The sequence below is a fragment of the Microcebus murinus genome, chromosome 10, assembly GCF_040939455.1.
Source record: "Microcebus murinus isolate Inina chromosome 10, M.murinus_Inina_mat1.0, whole genome shotgun sequence".
Lineage (NCBI taxonomy): Eukaryota > Metazoa > Chordata > Mammalia > Primates > Cheirogaleidae > Microcebus > Microcebus murinus.
The window spans coordinates 49,816,132-49,839,256 of NC_134113.1; the positions used below are offsets into that span (position 1 = coordinate 49,816,132).

At 36.2% G+C, this 23,125-nt stretch overlaps 1 protein-coding gene across 3 annotated transcripts in view; it reads left to right on the top strand.

Annotated features, from left to right (window-relative positions):
• The window catches only part of TMEM117 (transmembrane protein 117), a 464,361-nt gene that overhangs the window by 93,178 nt on the left and 348,058 nt on the right, over positions 1-23,125 (top strand). For all 3 annotated transcript variants that reach the window (XM_012746795.2, XM_012746727.2, XM_012747174.2), the window contains exon 3: positions 13,545-13,677. In XM_012746795.2, the coding sequence (XP_012602249.1) occupies positions 13,545-13,677 (133 nt within the window). The remainder of the gene's footprint in view (positions 1-13,544; positions 13,678-23,125) is intronic.

The following is a 23,125-nucleotide window of genomic DNA, read 5'->3' on the forward strand; positions in this document are numbered from 1 at the left end:
GTGAGATTAGGAAATATTTCCATGGGCTATTTCTTTCTGTTTTGAAGCCTAATTCTAATTTTAGGAATTCTACACTGCAAGCCCTTTATGCTAGCTGTTTGTTGAGTGACTACTTTAACATAAACTATTTACCAACCTTATACTACATACTGGGTGCACAGAGAAAAATATGATATGGTCCCAGCAATAGAACTTTCAGTGTATATATACTAAGAGAGAAATGAAAAACAAAGAGCTACAAGGCATAGGCAAGTCAGACTCTATGCTGGAAAACTAAATTCATTACTATTCCTCTCCAAAGCACAACTCTCTTGTGCCCTCTAGCTTTGTTAAGTAAGTAAGTACCATGCTATAAGCTGCAAAGAATGAAGACCTTAAAGTAGCTTCTAGCATCTCCTTCTTTTGGTCTTGGATATAAGCCTATGATTATGTTTGACAATGTTGACAATCAATAAATATTATACTAACTCAATGTTGGAAATTTGCTTTAAAATATTGAAGCAAATATTAGGGAGGTGTTGATACAAGAATAGCAAATGTTAACAATAATTAAAAGTTGGGTGATGCAAAGAAACAAAAGACATTCTATAAAAAAGACATCTGCACTAGAATGTTTATAGCAGCACAATTCACAATTTCAAAGATGTGGAAACAACCCAAGAGCCCTTCAATACATGAATGGATTAAGAAAATGTGATAAATGTATATACCATGGATTCCTATTTATTCACACACAAAAAAATGGTGATCTGGCATCTCTAGTATTATCTTGGATAGAGCTGGAGCCCGTTCTACTAAGTGAAGTATCACAAGAATGGAAAAACAAGCACCACAGTTACTTACCATCAAATTGGTATTAACTGATCAACACTTAAGTGTGCATATACTAATAATATTCATCAAGTCCTGAGCAGATGGGATGGCAGATGGAGGGGATGAGTATATTCACACCTAAAGGGTGCAGTGCGTACTGTCTGGGGGATGGGCACACTTGAAGCTCTGACTCGGTTGGGGCAAAAGCAATGTATGTAACCTAAACATTTGTACCGCCATAATATGCTGAAATAAAAAAAAGTTGGGTGATGGTTCCACAAAATTATTTTAGCTATATTACATTTAACTGTGTTTATTAATTTCCATAATAAAAACTTGAGGGAAAAATAAAAGCTATGAAGCCTGTTTTTGTAAAACTTAGGCAAAAATCCAAAAATAAACCCATTGAAGGGGAAAACATTAATATTGTTATTGTTATATCCTATGTTTATGAGTAATTAAATGTTTTAATACTTTATATATTTTCTTAGTCCTTTATAATATGCAATCATTTCTATAATCAGAATATGAACTATAAATATTGCAAATAAAATACAATTAAATTGCAGACGACTAAAAAAAACTTATCAAAAAGTCAAAGCTCATTAACGTAGATTTAGTGGATTTCTACAAAAATCCAAATATGCCTTCTCAACCTGATACTAAACACATTAAAAACTAAGGCAATTAATTCAAACTATCTAAATTCAAACCCCAGCTCAGCCTCTTACTAGCTGTGTGACCTAAGATAAAATATGCTTTATCAGTCAGCTTCCTCATCTTTAATATGCAAATGACCATACCCCCACATAGGGCCCTCGTGAAGATTAAATATGTTAATTAATATAAAACTCTTAGAAAAATTAGAACTAAATATTTAAATACTATCTTTATTACTCATTTCCAAGGACTCTGCCATCCCGTCCTGCTTTTATTCAACAAATATCAGGACATCTTTGTGGCAGAATTTGCCAATGAGTAAAGGAAATATATCTTCTCCCTTGAGAAGGAAGGACACAGGAGAAAGAAGGATGCTAAGTTCTACTCAGGTGAGACTCTTCTGCAGGAGTCAAAAGATCATTTCATTTTTCCCTGCAGCCTTTTCTCAAGAAGTAAAGGCTGGGGAAGGAAAGGAGGCTGGGAGAAATCAGAATTTAATCAGAACTCCTGCATATATTACAGTGGACTCCTCAGACAATAGCCAGGAGTGATCCTATCTTAAAAAAACAAATCTTCTGAGATCAGGGAAGGGCCAGGGACAGTGCAGCTGGAGCTCTGACTTCATCCTGGGCTCACAGAAGCTTTCAGGGAACTGAGTGCTTTTCAGAAAATTAAAAAGTACTAATAGCAAGAGACCTGTTGTCTACCACATGTCAGGCTCTGTCCCAAGTCTGTTCGAAGTCTTTTTATTTAACTCTCAAAATAACTCTATTAAGTAGACACTCATACCATTTTAATGATGAGGAAACAGAAGCAGAAAGATTAAGATGCTTGCCTAACATACTGCTAGGAAGTGGCAGAGCTAGGTGATGGTCAGAAAAAGGGTTGGGGGAGTACAGAGCCCAGGAGACCCACATTATCCTGAGGTATTACTGGGGAATAAAAAGCATAGCAACTGTAATGAACAGCTCTCTGTGTTTGATACTACTAAATCTATAATTTAAACTCGTATGTTATGAATTTTTAATATCTTTAGTAAATCTATGGATGGAATGGACAAAGAGAATAGCAAGTTTGCATGTATAAGACACCAGCCTGAAAGAGTCAGAGGACTTGTGGAGAGGTGTGAATGAAAACCCAATTCAGGATAAAAGGAAGAGTCAGTGAGACCTGAATACATAAGTGCAGATAATAGGAATACTCGAAATGTGGGTGACATGGCAGAATCTGGCCTCTGGCCAGGTTTCGCTTTCCCATTATTTATGTCTGTGGAAGGATGACCCTCCTCTCCCTTCCACCCTGTGTACAGTCAGGGAGCTGGCATCCAACCTACTGATTGATCAGGATTGCTCAGCAATCATGAAAATCAGCCTGCAGGGGATTAGCCTTGACAATTTAACGTTTCATTTTTTTTTTTTTTGAGACAGAGTCTCACTTTGTTGCCCAGGCTAGAGTGAGTGCCATGGCGTCAGCCTAGCTCACAGCAACCTCAAACTCCTGGGCTTAAGCAATCCTACTGCCTCAGCCTCCCGAGTAGCTGGGACTACAGGCATGTGCCACCATGCCCGGCTAATTTATATATATATATATATATATATATATATATATATATATATATATATTAGTTGGCCAATTAATTTCTTTCTATTTTTTATAGTAGAGACGGGGTTTCACTCAGGCTGGTTTTGAACTCCTGACCTTGAGAAATCCGCCCGCCTCGGCCTCCCAGAGTGCTAGGATTACAAGCGTGAACCACTGCGCCCGGCCTAATGTTTCATTTTGAATTGGATGAATATAATGCCTGAAATTAAATGAAAACCTCTTTTAAAAGTGTTTTATTGTTTTTCAGAATTGGTTTCAGTAAAATGATGAGGATGTAAGAATTTAATAATAGTAGCGATATTAATTTTTAAGTCTAGGGAACTATACTTTCTATCCCATTGCCCATTTCAAAATCCAAAATTTTTATAACAACTTCTAACATTTCAGAAAATATTTTATTTATTACATTTTACTCTAATTAGAAAAATAGATTCAAGAAATTTTTATTATCAAATTTTGAGTAATTACATTTTTTAAATAATTATTTTAAACTTATGATAGCTTTTTTTTTATTAGGTTGAACAATATAAAATTGCTGATATTTGATGAATTTGACCTTAAAAATGGTATTTAATATGCTTTCACTTAATACATATCTATAAAATATAAAGCAAATTGATTCCACCAAAATTACAGAGCATAATATTACATTAATGCATAAATTAGATTGCTGATCAATCCTATCTTGAGCTATAAGCTAAGATGTAATGTTAATTTAGCATTCTTTTTTATTTTTATGGCTACTTTTTTCTTAAAAGGAAAAGTAATAGATAATAATAAATGAATATCTTATATTTCCCTTTGGAGTTGTCTTTTTTCCTGTTGAGCAATAAGCAATTTAAGTTAGTTGAAAGTGAGGATGGCTTAATGGAGGAAGCCACATTATAATGGTAAAATTGAATATTTAGACTCTCCCAATGAAATCGAAGGTTTATTACTGTGTTACTGAGGATAATTTATGTCAACATGTGTCTATTTAGTAGACTTGCAGTTTACCAAAAATTTATTTTAATACTCACACTTTTGAAATTGACATTAAACTTTAGATCTGAAAACGGTATCATTTTTGCTGTTTCTAACCATGCTCTTATTTTCCTTTCTTTCTAGAACTTTTGAATTTCACATTGTAATAATATTTTAGTATTATTATATATGATTATATTTCAATTCTCAATGTTTGATTTCTTGTTAAATTCAGTGAATAGTAAATATTTTATGAGTAAGCCCCTATTCCTAATAAGGAGTAATAACCATCTGCTCAATGTTTTTTATTTCTCTTTGTACACTAAAATAACAGATTTAATCTGAATACTAATGGGATGGTGCCCTTAGAGTACAAAAGTTTTATGATCTCATACTTATTATATAAAACTATGTTTATATAACTAGAATATCCTTACCCCAATAATGGTATTCTGGTGTGGTTTGTTAGGAAAATTTTTTTGGTTGATGTCCCATTCATGGAATAATTCTCTTATTTCACTTATTTTTATTCTGCTGTCATTTTCAAATTAGTAAACATTAAAGAGAAAAATTATATCATGTTTTTATAAGCTATAAATTCATACAAATCTGTGATGAATACTTCATATAATTGTTTTAGCCTGATTGGAAATGAATTTCCATTAATTTTCAAGTGCTATTATCTAATTTCATTTTATCTTTTATTCTCTTATTTCAGCCATAAGAAATAGGGCTTACATTTATTGTCAAGTATTCTAATATTTAAAATGTTAAGTATTAACTTGGCCTTTAAAGAGTGTTATCAGTCTGTCACTTTAGGTTCATTTTATATATTAGAGAAGCATACAATGACAGATAAAACATAAGGAGGAATACTTTTTCTTTTAATGGGTAAGGATAATACTTTTTTTGGAACTAACAGTCTTTTGGGTTAATAGATTTTGAGCTAATCTCTCAGTGGCAAAACAAATCATACAATCTCAGAATTGGACTGGATCTTAAAAGTCATGTAATCCAGCCCATTAAACTATATCTGGCAAGTGGCCATTTCTCCTTGTCAGCCCTGAAAGGAACTACCTCCCAAGAGAGTCCATCCTATCAGCTCTTTCCATTACTCCAATATATAAAATATTTAATAAGGAAGATGAGGAGATCATCTCTAATCTGTATTTTAAGGCTTACAGGAGATATAGGAGTTAGTCTAGTGATGGAAAGAAAGGAAGATTATCCCAGGCTGGAAATTCAGTGTGAGCAACTACAACCTGGTTACTGTTGATGGAAACAGAGTGAAAGGTGGGGAGTGGTGAGAGAGGAGAGGTAAGCATGGGTTGAATCAAGTGATGACTTGCATACCATGTTAAAGAGCTTAGATTGAAATTATGGGGGAGTGGTGATCTTTCCAAGATTTTTTTAAGTGAAGAGGTGATGTGACCAAATTTGGATTGGATATATGGAGGATGGATTTGAGATGGAGAAGGCTGGAATAAAGCAGGCCAGTTAGAAGGCTGTTGCAATAGTCTTATCAAGAAACAATGGGAACCTAAATTATAAGAGAAGAGTTTGGATGTAAGGATGTAAAATGATAGGACTGTTCATTGAAATGGGAGGTATACAGGAAGAAAAAAAAAATCAAGAATGAATTCTACCTGGAGTGATTTGGAAAATGATAAGATAGTAGACTTGTAAGTAGAAGTGGACTCAGGGATGGAAGGGTCACGTTGGAAGTGGGGGAATATTGTGTGTGGGAGAGTTTGGATTTGTTTTTGTATATCGAGTTTGATTTGCCAGGAGTGGAGGACAGTGGGCAGCTGACTATTGCAGTCTGAAGCTCAGGAGGAAAAGTCTCTGCTGGAGATACTGGGTGTTAAAACCATGAGAATGGATGGGATCATGTAGTGATATGTGAAAGACAAGGACTGAGGACACACCACAGGGACATCATTATTTATGGGACAAATGGAAGAAGAGATGCCTAAAATGGTGACTGAGAATAATCAGGAAAATAGAAAAAAAAAAAAAAGGCACATTTGGTGTTAGGGAAGCCAGGGAAGTGGAGTGTCAAAAGAGACAAAGTGAAGAACTGCTATGTCAGACACAGCCAAGGTATCTTGTAAATTAAAGGCCAGTCAATTCCTCCTGGATTAGGGAGTGGTGGAGGTCATTGAAATTTGCCAGATAATTTCAGTTGAGTGTTTTCATGGCAAGCAAGATCTCAGTGGGTGTGATAAAGATTACTCTTTCATGAAGTCTGGATGAGAAGATAAGAAGAATGGATGGAAGTTCAAGGACATGGGGTCAAGCAAACATTGTTTTTAGGATCAGTTTAAGAGTTGATCCTTAAGAGGCAGAGGAAATATAATGAGGACAGAGGGAGAGACTGGATATACAAAGGAAAGAAAGGAGGCTGAAGCAAGGCCCCAAGAGAAGGGAGGCTGTGGTTTTAAAAAGGCACAAGGGTGTGTGTGGGGGGTCTTTTTTGGAAGGAGTACTGTATCCTCTGAGGGACAAGGGATAGCTAGGAAAGTAGGTAAGTGGATGAATATGAGTGAGCAGGAAGATGAGGGAAATTATGTTAGGTGGAAACAATATGACCTTGAGGTTGGGACCAAGGTCAAATTCTGAAAGTGAAAGGGGCTTAATAGGAGTTTTGGGGTGAAATTTTGAAAACAGTATTAAGGAGAATGAGAAATAGAATTGACAAGGATCAGGAAAAGCATTAAAGTGTCAATATGCAGGGCTGTGATAGCAGTTAAAGTTGGGGATCATGATTATGCAGTGGCTTATCAACCAAGTGGTGTAACTTTTTTTCTGCAACATTTACTAAAAGCAGACAAAACAAATTGTAGCTTTACATCAGAGTTGGGGTTTTGCAGAAGTGTAAGACAAATATAGGGTACTCAGGGAGCTAGGGTGTTGGTGAAAAGAAAAGTCTGATAAGGAAACAAGAATTTCGTGCTAAATAAGAGGGAATAGAGTTCAGGAGGTGGCTATTGGGGAGGAAATGGAGGAGGGTGCAGTTTAAAAGAACTGAAGGGCTAAGGCTCACAGGGCAAGTATAGTAGGAGCCAGCTCTAGAAAGATAGAATTCCATTCAGTGGAATATTGTTTGTTTCTTTGTTTTTGTATCCCTTCATTTTTTATCGATTGGACAAATATTTAAGACATGCTATGTGCTAGGTACCCTGCCATGGGGTAAAGAAGACAAATGTGGTCCCTGCTGTGCTGCAGTTTATAGGCAGGTGTAGTACACACACAGCAGACAATAAATTATACGAAGTGTTGGGCCTGAGGTCTTCTAAGAGTGAGCAGTCTGAACAATGATAGTGCATCATTGCCAGAAAGGTGTTTTCTCTCCATATTTTACTTACAGAATTTTTCTTATGAAGGATTTGAGGGCAGGCCTTAATTTTCCTTCTAGAATCTGGCCATCAGTATTTCATCCAATAAAAATATTTTATTACATATTCTGCTGCTAACCAGGGATATAAAAAAAGATAAAGGAAATAAAGACTTCATGTGGGCCATTTAAACCCTATTCTTTCTTGCCTTCTCTGTGCCTTTGTTCTATCAATCATCTTTTATCTGGTAAGATAATGGTAGTTGCAGTAATAAGAATCCCCAAAATATAATGACTGCAGACCAATTGAATTTCTCACTTACATAAAGCCCAAAACATGGCAGGCACCTTTCTTCCAAGCAATGATTCAAGGACCCAGGGGCCTTTCATCTATGGCTGTACCCTTTTCAGCACCATGCCAAACTTAACTTGCCTTTGGGGGTCAAGGTGGTGCCAGGGAACTAATTGCAACTGGCTCTGGGAGTGCAGCATGTTACATAGGCTTAGCTCATCATAGCTTTTCATAACTGTGGCTGTGGTGATTGGTTCAGGACCCAAACAAACCCAAATAGAATGAATCTCATGACTTCTCTAGAAATGCTAGGGCAAAGGTGTTATCTTTTCCTCCATGAACAGAAATGAAGAAGCATTCCCCAGGATTGCTACAGTCATCCTGGGACAATAAAAGTTGTGTATGTATGTGCTGGGGGAGAAAGTAGAGGGAGCTAAGATGAGACCCCACTCTGAGGAAATAGAAGCTTGGAAATAGAGATAAATCAAACCTCAGTCATGTTTGATTGCTAGATCAAGCCTTGCTTGAAGTCATTCCATTCCTTTAGTTAAACTACATCTACATTAGTTTCTGAACATTTATTGGATGCATAAAATTAATTTTTATTAATTAATTAATTTTGTTTGGTTTAGGGAAAAAATTTGAGAAAAAAGATAGAAAATATGAGAAGGAAGCCAATAAAGAAAGATTCCTTATAATTAAACTTGTCTTAGTTTTTTGTTTTGTTTTTGTTATTTGCAATGGAGCATATTCTTACTAGTATGTGGAATGCCTGCTATGCTACTTTGACTATATTTTGATTCTAACAAAGTAAATATATTATTTTAAATAACTGAAGATTCCATTTGTTTCTTATGTATATGGGTGGTCAAATCATACATGGGGATTTGGGAGCAGAAAACTTAATGGATAATGGTGTTAATTTTGGTATGCATTCTCCGTGAGGAAAGTACTCCTTTATTTGTCCTCTTATATTTTCTGGTCAGGGTCTTATGTGTAATGCCGCACTTTTTCCTCTAAACTAATCTTGCTCTGAATTTCTGCTTACAAAGATAAGAAGAGAGTACAATATTAATAATATTTCAGATCATGTTTTCTATCACTAAAGTTTTACAGACGTCTTAGGGCTTGTCTGGGTCCTGAAATAAATCCCTCAGCTTGTAATTACTTCTCCACCCCTTCTCCTCATGCTGCCTGGGTAATGGTCTTCCACTACTTCTTTGGCTCTGTGAGTCTGTCTAAGGTGGCCGGGATCTATTCAGGTCATTGTGTTCCTCATGGGGGTGGGTGGCTGCCCCTGGCGCCATTCCCTTGTCCCCATTGTGACAACCATAGCCATAGACTTCCATAGCCGTGCCCCTAGATACCTTGGCCTTCACCAGCATCCATGTAATCACCCCCAAATGAGGCTGTGTCACCTTGGAGACATATAAATCTTTATATCCTTTATGAAACTAGACGCCCTTGCACTGTCTGATCTGCTTTAAGAGCCTTCTAGGCATGGGGCTGCCCCTGTCTGTTACCTGGAAGCACACATGTATACTTCTCCTCTGAAATGCTTTAGTTTATTTATTTGCTCAGGCCTCCTTGTGAAACCACTCCTGAAGAAAAGGGACCTAGAACTAGTGATTTAGAAAAACTCTGGCAGGTAGAAAGGTAATGTTTCTTTTTTATTCTTTTACTCATGAAAGCACAGCAGTTAAAAAAAAAACAAACCCAATAAATCAAGTAGTTTGTCCATAATTCTCCCTGTTATATTTGTCTACCTCGGCCTCTATTTTCCACAACATATATGATCTTATAGGCTTCGTGTATGTATATATATCTATTTATAGTTTTTTTGGCCTTTTTTTTTTTTTGAGACAGGGTCTTGCTTTGTTGCCTAGAGTGCAGCGGTATCATTGTAGCTCACTGCAACCTCAAACTCCTGGCTCAAGCTATCCCCCTGCCTCAGCCTTCTAAGTGGCTAGGACTATAGGTGTGTGCCATCATGCCTAATTTTTCTATTTTTTATAGAGATGGGGGTCTTGATATTTTGCTCAGGCTGGTCTTGAACCCTTGACCTCAAGAGATCCTCCCTCATTGGCCTCCCAAAGTGCTGGGCTTACAGTCATGAGCCTATATTTTAATATGATTTCAGATCATTAACCTTTTTTGAATTTTATGACGTCTTAGTGGTTCTAAACCTACTGTATTTTCAGGAAAAATTCTGAAGTTGTAGGTCATTTCAGTTGACTTTAGCCAACATCATAATCATCAATCCCTGTGCCCTCTAACCTTCACCTCCATCACATATGTAGGGACCACCTTAATGCTTCTGATTATTCTAAACTATATTTTCCAGTCACCTTGACCATATTAAAGGTGATGGTCTATAAAGTCTGGGTAGATTTTATTAATAACATAAATATATCCTCAGATTTACAAATATGTTTATGATTAAAATAAAAATTATTTTTGACCATGTCAGAAATGTGTACCCCTCTTAGTAATTTTCTTTTTAACTTCCATTGATCTATAAGGATTGTTTTCTGTTGGTTATCTCCTGAAACTCCTCTAAAAGAAAGTGTTATAAAATTCTGGGAATTCTGTGACTTATAGGAAAGAGAGCATATCATTTATTTTCTACACTGGTACACTTAAGAAAGGAAGAGGTCACTATTATTAATTATTCCAGGGCAACAATTATAAACCACTGCTGTCCAAAGCAAACCACACATATGGTCACCCTACAGGACAGACAGCATATTTTCATATGACATCCTCAGCAGTGCTAAGGTTCTTGGTTTGCTTAGACTGTATGAAAAAGTCATTCCTGAGAACAGTGAACTGATGGCAGTCTATATGCACATGTTTTTAGCATTTGAGTGTCACTCATTGAGTTAACCTTGAGATAGCTTATGTGAAATTTTTATAATGCCATTTGACTCAACACTTGGGTGACACCAGTTCTGGACTTAATATATTGCAGCACTTTTATTGTGCTCTTCCAGTGAATTTCAAGCTGTGTTAACCTGCCATTTTGTTTTTAATAACTTTAATGGCTGAAATTAGTGCCAGACAATGAGCCTGGCAATGACAGCATAAATGGTACTGTCACATTTCTTTTTACTAACTTTGTATTATTTTAGCCCCTGTACAGTTAATACACAATGTGTTATTTGCAAAGCACTGTTAAATCACCAGCATTATTATTTGATTTTTTAAAGTACATCTCTTAGTGAATTCTTTGACACATGCCTATGTTAAAGAAATTCACATTTAAATCTTAAAGGAAGGCCGGGCGCGGTGGCTCACGCCTGTAATCCTAGCACTCTGGGAGGCCGAGGCGGGCGGATTGCTCGAGGTTGGGAGTTCGAAACCATCCTGAGCGAGACCCCGTCTCTACTAAAAATAGAAAGAAATTAATTGACCAACTAAAAATATATATACAAAAAACTAGCCGGGCATGGTGGCACATGCCTGTAGTCCCAGCTACTTGGGAGGCTGAGGCAGGAGGATCGTTTGAGCCCAGGAGTTTGAGGTTGCTGTGAGCTAGGCTGACGCCATGGCACTCACTCTAGCCTGGGCAACAAAAGTGAGACTCTGTCTCAAAAAAAAAAATAAAAAAAAAAAAAAAAAAAAAAAAATCTTAAAGGAACTCTAATTGCTGGTCTTTGAAGTTCTTCAAGATCAGCTATTGAATTAAATAAATAGGTCTTGGTTTGAAGCTGAAAGGGCCTGCAGCAAAGGGAACCCAGAACAAAGAGAGCCCAAGAGTCTAAACTAAGGTCACATTTCCATTAAACACTCAAATGATGAATGACTTTGAGCACTCTCTGCCTTACTCACAGCCGAATCTCCAGCACCTACAGCCATGTCTGGCATGTATTAGGCACACATTAAATGTTTGTTCAGTGAATGAATACACATTCTTTACAGTTTACTTTAAGATATTTATGGCATGTGTTTTTACTCTCAAGCATTCTGTGCTTAATATCTATTTATAATATTCCTGACGATGTGTTATGTGGAGGCTTAGAAATTCCTGGGTTTCCATTATTATTGATTCTGTTAAATCAACAAGTTCTGTAATCTTACAATTCACAGTGCTAGTATCTATTGTTTCAATATAGGGTTTTCCATATTATTATTTTAGTTTTATGGTCACGTCCCCCCTCACCTTCAGATTTGCCCTTTGCTTTTCTTGCAGAGGCCAAGAAACCAGATATACAACCACAACGAGTAAGATGTGCAATGTATGGGGGATGGACACGCTTGAAGCTCTTACTCAAGGGGGAAGGGGGTCATGAGCAATATATGTAACTTTACCACTTGTACCCCCATAATACGCTAAAATAAAAAAAATAAAAAATAAAATTTTAGCTAGGGTAATTTTTCTTTTAGCCTGATTTCCAAATAAAAGCTCAAGTGCTATAAAGATATACAACCATTAGATACCCATAATAATTAAAAATAAAAAAAAATTTATAAAAAAAGAAGCACTTGAAGAGAGAGAGAGGTCACAATTACCTGGGTACAGGGGTTAGGGTAATCTGTGTGGTCAGGGTCGAAGTGAAGTTTGCAGCCCATGAAGAATTATTTTGCATAATTACATTTGAAATCTGTTTTTAAAAAGTGCTATTTTAATAAATGTGAGATATAAGGGAAAGCTTAGTATTTAAATCTTAAAAGATTATTCCTTTGTATGCTCAGTAAGCTATATGAGAGATACTGTCTGTCCCTAGAGAGGGAATTTCCAGAAAGAAATGTATATATTTCATAACTTTGGCATGTCATTAAACAAAGGGAATATTTTCTCATAGGAAATTTTATTTTCAGTTTTCAGGTCTACCTTATTTTATTTATAGTTCCTATATGTATATCATCTCCCTTATTGTTATTTAGACATATTAATACTTTCTCAGCAATGAAGATAACTATAATAGATAAAATTTATCTTGGGAGCTTGAGCCAAGGTGACCTATGTTCACTTTTTCCTTACTTTTATGGTTTTTCAAATTCTTCACCTTTCATAATACTGGTGCCCTGATTTCTCTTATTTACCATAAATCACAACATTTCTTTGGACAATTCTGATATGAGTAATTTTTACTTAAGGGTTGATCTTAATATATTTTTCCTCCTAAAAGTACTTGCATTTTATTATTCTCTCTAATTTTGGCATTTGTCTTTGTAAATGGAATTTTAGGCATCAGGGCGGAAATTAAATTTTGCCAGAAGCCACACCCAGCATAATGCCAACCACACATACTAGACCGCCTCTCCCAGGCACTTGTGCATGTATTATACTTGTACAGGGGTATGGACACTATTTTAGCTAAGAGTGAGGCTAAGCCTACTGTGTCTTATAACTTAGAATTTATTTTTCACTCTCAAGTTTTCAGATACTTTAAACACTTGGATCTTCTTATAAGTGAGGTTGGCCTTGGTTTTATCATCTGGCTGATATTGGGAATAGATCTATGAAAACTAAAGGAAATGATATAGAACTTATGCAACTTCTTTACCATTTGCCTCAAGTACTTTCAGTATGAACCAAGAACATATTTGTGAAATAAAAAATAGCAGGTAGTAGTGCTCTAATTCATCTGTTTTCATGCCAGCATAATGAACAATCTCTGTACACTAGATTCTCACATTAGTACTATTTATTCTAGGGTGAAATGTGATGTGAGGGTTGTCTTGGGCTTCATTCATGGTCATTTACTTGCAAAAACGCAAAAAGGACATTACATCGTGGTTTTACCCATAAGGCAGTCCTATGGCAAAGACTGCAAAACACAGTGAGATAATAGAGATTCACTGAAATGAAGCAAAGATGTATGCATTTTGAGTTACAGTGTACACTGATTTTGAATAATATTTGCATTTCAGGTCAGTTGCTCCGATTAAAAATGTTTCGAGAGGATCATGGATCGTGGATGACAATGTTCTTCAGCACAATTCTATTTCTCTTCATTTTTTCTCACATATACAACACGATTCTTCTAATGGATGGGAACATGGGGTAGGTTATCTTTTCCCTTTCTACGGTGGTGAGTGTTATGTTTGAAACCATAAGAGTTGAATACTTTTTTGGTTTGTAGTAGTCTAAATCTCCTTTACCAGTATTCTAACCTAAATAAGGATAATTTGTGCATTTTTCTTACTTAAGACATTAGAATCTTTTTTTCCAAAAAGTACATAACATCTATGTAGATTTCTTCCTTATTCTTTGGGTCTTTTCTATGGGGTAGTTGGAGGGAAGGTATTAATTTCATTACTGTGACAGAGAATCGGGAAATGTTATTGATTTGTTATATTCACATGATTTATATAGTGGGGCTAAGATGAAGGTCTCTAGGTTTGTGATTCCATTGCTCTACAGTACCTGATTAAATAAAAGTGTTTGGTACTGGTGGCATTTATTTTGCTCTCTTGACAGTCCCAACAGAGAGACCTTTGTTATAAATGGGTTGTTTTAAAAGTGGGCCACGCTGTGTGAAATCCAAGGTTGTGATCCATACCTATCAGATCACCATGGCATGAAGATGTGCTATCAAATGGATTGCAGATTTTTTTCTAACTTTTTCCAGTTCTTTCATTATATAATGAAACACAAGGATTGGTCTTTCAGTATGATTTCCTCTTGGTTTGCTCTCAGTAAGTTTTAAGGGCAAAATATAAGGAGATTGGCTTAGCCCACAGCATTGAGAATTAGATTAGTGACAATAATAAACCACCTTAAATATTTGTTGTACACTGAAATAGTTACCAAGGAAGGTTTTGATCTATTCTCTCCAATAGATCAGAGAGCTAAGTAATACCCCTTTCTTCCAAATGTAAGCTAGGCAAAATTGTCATCTAGTTCTACAGTGTGCAGTTGTTTTAATATTATGTATAGATTTTGGCCACCACTGTTCAATACTGAAATGGAAGCTCATTTAAAATTTTATTGTTTTTTCCCCTGCCGTTAAGATAGGTACATGGTAAAGGGAAAAAGATAATTCACAAGATTTATACTTCAGTACATACTAGCAAATGGTAAATTCAAGGATGTGATTTTGTATATTCAGGCTTCAGAAAGTTATTAAAATACTTTGTAATTATTTTTTGGACTTAGAATGATGGCTTTATTTATTTTGAAATGATGTAGTCACAGATCTAAGCTGTGGCTAGTCAGCATATGCCTCAGCCCTGGAGCAGTGCCCGTGGTAGCAGAATGGGTAATAATTTGAATTACCCAACACCACCAAAGGTCTCTCTGTGAAGTTTTGTGTACTGAGAGCACTGGGACCAGAAGAAGGGACCTATGTAAAAATTACACTTTTTAAGTTGTTGATAGAAATAATGAGTTATATAGTATATAAAATATATATTTTGCTCAAAAGCTGACTTTTATCTAATTCTGTTTTTTTTTTTTTTTTTTTTTTTTTTTTTTTTTTTTTTTTGAGACAGAGTCTCACTTTGTTGTCCAGGCTAGAGTGAGTGCCGTGGCGTCAGCCTAGCTCACAGCAACCTCAAACTCCTGGGCTTGAGTGATCCTTCTGCCTCAGCCTCCCGAGTAGCTGGGACTACAGGCATGCGCCACCATGCCCGGCTAATTTTTTATATATATATCAGTTGGCCAATTAATTTCTTTCTATTTATAGTAGAGACGGGGTCTCGCTCTTGCTCAGGCTGGTTTTGAACTCCTGACCTTGAGCAATCCGCCCGCCTCGGCCTCCCAAGAGCTAGGATTACAGGCGCGAGCCACAGCGCCCGGCCTGTTTGTTTTTTTAATATAGAACTAATGAGTTCTGTGCCAACCAGAAATGCTTATTCTGAGGAAAGAAGCAGATTTGAAGGCAGTAAATTAAATGCAGTAATAAATAATTCCTTGCACACTGTAAAGCACTCAACTGCTAATAATAAAATGAGAGCTAACAGTTATTGAGCATTTAGTAACAGACAAGAATTGTCTCAATTATACCTCACAATGACCCTATGCAATAGGTATTCTATTATTTCCATTTTACAGATCGAGAGACTGAAGATAGAGAGGTTTTGCCACTTGTTTCATATTATATTCTAATTCAATCTCCATTTTATGCAATAATAGAGGAGATGAACTATAAAGAAGTGAATTTTAGTAATACAGCCAGATCTGAAAGGTGGTTGACACTGTTAATCATTCTTCATATGCCTGTTAGCTAGTTTCTGTATGTTATCATTCAAGCTGAATTTGAAAATTGAAAGAAAGAGGAAGTATGCACAGGAAATAAGAGAATAGTTAGTGTAGAATTTATGTGTGTCTTAACTGAAATTGAAAGGGGTTATCTTTTATTCTCAGGCTAAATACAATATCACAGATTCTTATATAACCGTTGAACTCTTCACCAATATGGCTCATCTTTGTTGGAAAAGGATCTTTTATTGAGAGGATGTCTTAAATGTGCTACATTAAAAAAAAAACAAAAACAGAAGCAAGGGATAAATGCTTTAGTTCTACAGATGAAAAAATTAAATAACCATTTATAAAAGACATATTACTAACTTTTATGAAAAACATCATTTGAGTTAGTGAGCACTTTGAAGTAGGAATGTCAGCTTGAAGGAAAATAAGTTCTTAGAACAAATGGATATGACTGAGAGAACATTTGGGATCATCTCAGAGACACCACATTATCTGAGGCATTGCTTCATCCACTGCAGGGCAGGGAATGATGGAGCCACGGGGTGTGAGCATACAGACATCACAGTTGGCTGGGTTTGTATCAGAGGACTGCTGGTGGTAGGAGGGAATTCAGGACTCTTTACACTGAATCTGACTTGCACTGGGGATTTCAATGTGTGCTTGTTTGTGGATCTCTCTAGGAATATTGGCCTCGAACATTCCCAAAAGGGTTTCTAGGACTTCTTATGATGGAAGTATTTTATTCATGTATTTTAGGACTCCTTTCCAAACGGCAAGAGTCCAGGACTAAATTGAGTGTTGGTTGGCTGTAGGGTTTCAGAGAGGAAGAAAATATTTCCCTAGATTGGGGAAAGTTTTGTGTGTTTTATGTGTGTGTGCGTGTGTGTGTATGCATGCATGTGTGCCTGTGTGCGTGTGTGTGTGTGTGTGCACTTACTAATTTTAGGAATGAGTGTAAATTTAGGCTAAACTGGGCTTCCATAATCCCTTTTTACGGAGAACAGAATCCCTAGGTTTATCTAGATGAGAACCTCAAGAGTTTTTAGCCATAACTGACTTGGTAAAAAGTCAGCTTGCCTGGCTCCTGTTCTGTCATTACAGTGAATTCCCTGAGTTTGCACTAACTCTTGTGGTTTTAGACATCTCTGGGGAGCCAAGCTGAGAGGCAGTCAGAAGGAGAGGGAAAAAGGGAAGTTAGCTAGTTGAGCTGAAAGGGACTAAGGCTCAGATAATCCATATCTCCTCCCACTTTGACTCTCTTTCTGCCCCTCTATGCTTTTTAACACTGCTTATAGTAACTTATTTTATTCTTTAATACACCAAGATGAAACTAAATTTATCTTTATATAAATCTTGGAGGTTGTAGGTAAGGATACTATTTCAGCGAAGGTGCTGATCCTAGGTGGAGTTTCACATCCAGGCATTTTATGAGCAACTTCTTTTTCTACTAGGTGGAAGACTAAGAAACCTGAAGCTTCTCTTACTACAAAATCCTTAGAACTACTGGAGAATATAATACAGCCTAATAAACTCTTTTGAAGTATGTAGCTGAGCTTACCCAAGGTCAGGAAAAACCCTAGAAGACAAAAATGAGGAAGGATATAAAAACCAGGGCAGTAAGCCTATGAATTGATGCTCAGAGGCAGTAACTTAGGGACTTCAGTTTTAACTTTCAAGTATAGACCAAACACAAGGATGTGGGCTCATATTAAGTGAGAGATTCAAATAGAAGTCCCCACATTAGGTGGTCCAGCAAAGGCTGCAGAGGAAGAAGGGTAGAATAGAAAGCACATAATCACTAGCACAGGCTTAAACCAGACCCTGGTGGGGAAATTCTCCCAGGGAATTCATGTCATAACCACAGGTGCAGTTTTGTGGTTTTAAAATACAGTTTCCTTTGGATTTTGGAACTCCCAAAATGTCTCTGGCTATTCTTTTCTCCCCATGTCAGGTTCTTCTCTCCAGTGCCCTCTCCCCCACCAATAACTTGCAGAATTCCTCTGTTTTATTATTTAGAGCAATTTAGTTCTCTTTTGCCTCAACTTGTGCCCACTTTGATATACCCGAGGCTTTTCTTTTCATAACAAAAATCACGTGAATGCGTTTTCCAGTCAAAAGAACCCAAGTGTCTGAGTTGCCGCCTTCTCAGAATATGAAGGGGCTGCTGCCATGGCGATTTTTGTTTTTGTTTTGTTTTTAAAGTGGAAGTTGTCCTTTTTCCTTAGATTATACTACCAGTTTAATTAAACATCTCTTGGGAGAAAAAAAAAGGCAAGATACTCAAAATTAAAAAGGAGGAAGAGGAATTTACTAAATTAGAATGGGGTTTATGTAGTAATCGTAGTTGAACTTCTGCAGTGACTATAAAATATGCTGCACTATTTACACATAGGAATAAGTCTCGCAAAATTGAGACACTGGTAGAAAGGAAGAATCAAACCATTTTCCCCCACAGTAATGGGATTTGATTTGATTAAAAATTATTCTCAATAAATTTTCTGATTTCCTCTGTGTTCAACTAATGTCTTAAAGCCAGCCTGTTTAGAAATTCTTTGTATGGTGTTAATGAGAGAGATGTACTCCAAAGTCCAGGCCTTTACTGACAGACTGGAAACTGAGCAGGTCACATGCAGCTGGGAAGGATTTTTAGCTTTTGGACACTTCAAACACTTTTTGAAGTTGTCTTTCTGAAGAATTTCTTAGTAATGTAATTTTTATAGCATCCATAGTAGAAAGTCTGAATTTAGGAAAGGCTTTCTTGGTCTTTTCAAATATCTCTGTTCCCCAAAGGGTGTTCCATGTATAATGTACAAGGAAAGGAAGTGGTGGGGAAGCAAAGCTAGCACATCAGGGGTGATAAGAATGTTCCAAAAAGAGCCACTTGATGGCAGCAAAAGGCATGTTTTCAGCACTGATTGTCTCAGTGAATCACGGGGTTTTCTCATCAGAAAAGAAGGAAATCTTCCCCCTTCTGAATTTCTGAAACTTAGTGTTGAAATATTTGCCTGCCTTATTGCTAATGGGCTTTTGAAGAAATCCGCATAGTGAACTCTATAATAAGCACGTATTTTTTGTGTGTGATGTGCTTGGCCCCTTTGAAAAGTGCATTTGTGTTCCAAAACAGGTTTGAATAATGGTGTATGTAAACACTTATATGCATATGTATATACCTATATGTTTGTAGACTTTTCCAACATCACTATGGTAAGTATTTTGTTTAGCACCTGAGGATGTTAGACATTTGACTCACTGATAAAAATTCCTCTGCGAACTGGAATGTTTCAAAGAGTGTCCCTATTTAGGGCAGGATATGAAAAAGCTGATGTTTTTCTAGTGTTAATCAATTTTTTCCTGATACAAAGCATTTTCTAGAGAATTATTATAAATATTAATTAATGTATCTATTTGTTAAGTATTTCAGAGAGAAATTGAGAAATAAGACAAAGTGATATAGGCAATTTTGAAAATAAGTATTAGTGTTCATATTTAGGACCTGAACAGAATGAAGGTATGAATTAGGTGATGGGTATAATGGGAATGGAATAGACTCTGTTCTGTTTCCTTTCTGGTGAGTTTAGTGAAAAATCTTATGGAGGACTCCTCTGAGTGTACCGAGTACCTTTAGTAAGTATGGCGATTGGACCAAGGGGGGTGGCAGGACAGACTATTTGAAATGGACACTCTCCTAAAATCTAAAATGCATGGTTTCTATGTATTGAGGGAGCAGCAGAAACCAGCAAGGATTAATAGGAAAAATAAACAAGTGGGGGACTAGTATAGATGTGGAATGCTGGGTGAAATTGTTGAATATCTAAAGTCCATGCACATAGCTGATTTAAGCCTTAGCCTCTGGAACTCTTATATTTATCCTCATTTTTTAAAGAATGACCAATGCTCTGGTCTATGAGTGTGTCCACACATTGCATCAGAAAAGAATATCTGATTTATAGCTTCAGTGTCTATTGTCAGAGGTGTAGGTTTCATCATATTATTTTTCCCAAGGCTGAATTACTCTTGAATGGGAAAAATTCAAGGCAAACTTTCACTCCAGGCAGTAGTTTTTTTTCCAAATATTTCTTGATAAATTCACTATTTTCAACATCTTCAGTAATGCTTTCAGATTCTTTACACATACTTTTTTTTCTCTTTCTAGTCACCACTCATCTAGAAGTAGGAGCCCAGGTACATGTTTTTACTGTCAAGAACTGTGATTTTCACTTGTTCTTGCTCTTCAAGTAGAAAATTGGTTGCCCTCTGGCCATTGTTTATACTGGTAACTTCTTTCTAAGGAAGAAATGCTTTGTATGTTTATGCTTTTGTTTTTAAAGATGCTAATTTGATTTGGGGAAATGGTAAGAAAAAATTTAAATAGTCTTTAATAATGTTAAACTATAAGCCACCTAAACTCACAAAACAACCAAAGTACAAAGCTATCAATTTGGATTATAGTAAATTAACAAGAGATACAATATTACTTCCAGTGCCTATAATTAAGCACTGCCTTTAGGGATGGATAAAGATGGAAGACTGAGGCAGGGTTCAGGAGCTGGAGTACGAAGGGAGCTGAGCTGTAAGTTTTAATGAAGCCCAGAAGTACTTGAGTCAATAGCTGAGAAGCTTGATTGGCTGCTCATACAAGGCTGGATGCAAATTCTGCTGGAGTGGTGCTTTAGATAATTTGTTGGCTTCACTCTTAATTAGGCTAAACATTGACTTTCTTGTACGATTAATTCACAATAATAGCACAATTAATTACTAAGGCAGGGAGTGAGGGGCAGATTTTGTTGCCCAGAATGGGCTGGTGAGAAGAAAAGCTGGAAATGAATGGCTTAGTCTGGTCAAGAGGGTTGGCCCAGTGGAGCCTCAGAGAGAGGGAGGGAGGGAGAAAGAAGGAAGAAGGAGGAGAGAGGCAGAGAGAGAGAGACAGAAAGAGAGAGAGAGAAAGAGAGAGAGAGAGAGAGAGAGAGAGAGAGAGAGAGAGAGAGAGAGAGAGAGAGAAAGACTGACATTTGGTTAGCCAGAGGAAGCAGCATTATGGTAGAAAGCAGCTTTTAATATTATTGGTTTCGCATTACTTGGTTTTGATAGTACAAAGGTAAAATAACACAGTGTATCCAAATTACTACAAGTTCAATTAGTGCTGTCTGAATTGATGAAGTTTTAAAAAATTTATGAAAAACATAATCAATGTTGCATCCTTTTTATTCTGTGGGAGTGCATTTTTATCTGTCCAGAGTCGACATTGATTTGACACATTTAAGAGGTGTACTATGATCATTGTTTGTAGTTGCTTACTCCAGATATCTCATTAAATAGTTTATCAGCTTGTTAAAAAGGGGAGAAATCCTGACCCATGAATCAGAATACCTGGATGTTGGCCCCGTCTTAGCTACATATTGGCAAAAATAATGCAGAAAAGTTCAGACGGTTTCCTCATTTTCTAGAAATGAGTTGTTATAAGGTTGTTATTAATATCACTATTCTTGACATCATCATCATTAATCTGGGGAAATACATGGGGCTATTAGTACACACTTTAGGGTTGTTGTGACAATCAAAGAAGACAATGAATGCAAAGTAATTGATGTGATGGCCACCATATAATGAACTCCTGGTAAATGTTAGTAGGTGATATAATAACAGAAAATATATATTTTAATTTCTCAAGTACTTTTGCTTCTAAAATGGAGAAACAAACTAAACTTAAGGTTGCTATAAACCTTGATTGCCTTTAGCTTCTTTTTGTATGGGAGACAGTGTGGTGCAGAAGAAAGACATGGACTTTTGTCCTCACATACTTTAGCCACATGACTCTGAGTAAACTTCACTTTCTGAGCTTCAATTTCCTCAAGTGTAAAATGGGGCTATTAGTACACACTTTAGGGTTGTTGTGACAATCAAAGAAGACAATGAATGCAAAGTAATTGATGTGATGGCCACCATATAATGAACTCCTGGTAAATGTTAGTAGGTGTTATAATAACAGAAAATATATATTTTAATTTCTCAAGTACTTTTGCTCTCAATAACTATTAATTGTTATAATAACATTGGCCAATATAATACAATGATCTAATTTGTGGCAATAATATTATATTATTATCATGCAATTATAATAATTATTAATTTCATGCAAAATGCCCAAATGAATACCTGGCAGCAGTAGGTTTTCAATAAACGTGAATTTCCTATGCTATAGCATATAAATAGGTAAACTTAAATATACTCAACAAGTGAAATTAGTACATAAAATATATGGCAGCTGGCTTGAATGCTTTCAGAACGCATCTTTATGAATATACATAAGCAGTTTCTTTATTTTCATCAGTGAAAAGTAAATACAAAAATCTAATATAATATTTCATTAGAGTTTGGAAGAGGAAATGAAGCATGTAAGTTACTAAAATTAGTAAATAAATAATTGCTAATTTTGACCTTTTTAAAAAGAGGGAATATTCGAAGGAATTATGGATGATATGGGAATTAATGACATAGCAGTCCATATTTGCACATGCCTTGTGTGTGTGTGTATTTATTATCTAGGGCCCACATCATAATGATGAATATCTCTAAGTTCTATTTCAATTCCTTCTTTCCAGTGGTGAATGCACAGGAAATATTTACCTTCTGGACATGGGAAGCTTAAGTCTCAGGTTGGCTTAAGGTTTAACAATAGTTAAGGGCTTAAGGTTTAACAATAGTTAAATATAGTCTAATATAATCTATTTAATAAATTAATAAGATATGGCCCAGAACTATCTGAGAAAGTGACATTTCTGTGACAAGTTATCTGATTTTTTATCTAAAAATCCCATAGTTATTCTTGAGGGATTGATGAAAAATGGTAAAGAATATACTATTAACAAAACATTTCATTATTCAAATATTTCCCTGGTAAAGTAATATCAGTTGTATACACTATCCTTGATGCTGAGTACGGAGTAATGTCTACAACCTTGTTTACCCTTTTGGCACCAGGTCAGGAGGATAATGGCTTTTACCCGGTTGGCTCAAGTGAGCTGTACCTGCACCTTCCTTAAAGGGAGAATCACGTTTGAATTGGTTAACTTCTCTTTATTTCAGTTTCTTCAGGCTGCCACTAGAGCATCCTGACACTCTACTTGTGTACAACATAACTAATTAAGTTAGTGTCAGAAGACATGAAATTATAGGACTTGGAAGAGCATGATATTTGCAATATTGAAGTTCTTATTAAAGTCCTTTAGAAATGGGACTCTCAAGAACTGGGCGTGGCGATGCACACCTGTGATCCCAGATACTTAGGAGGTCGAGGTAGGAG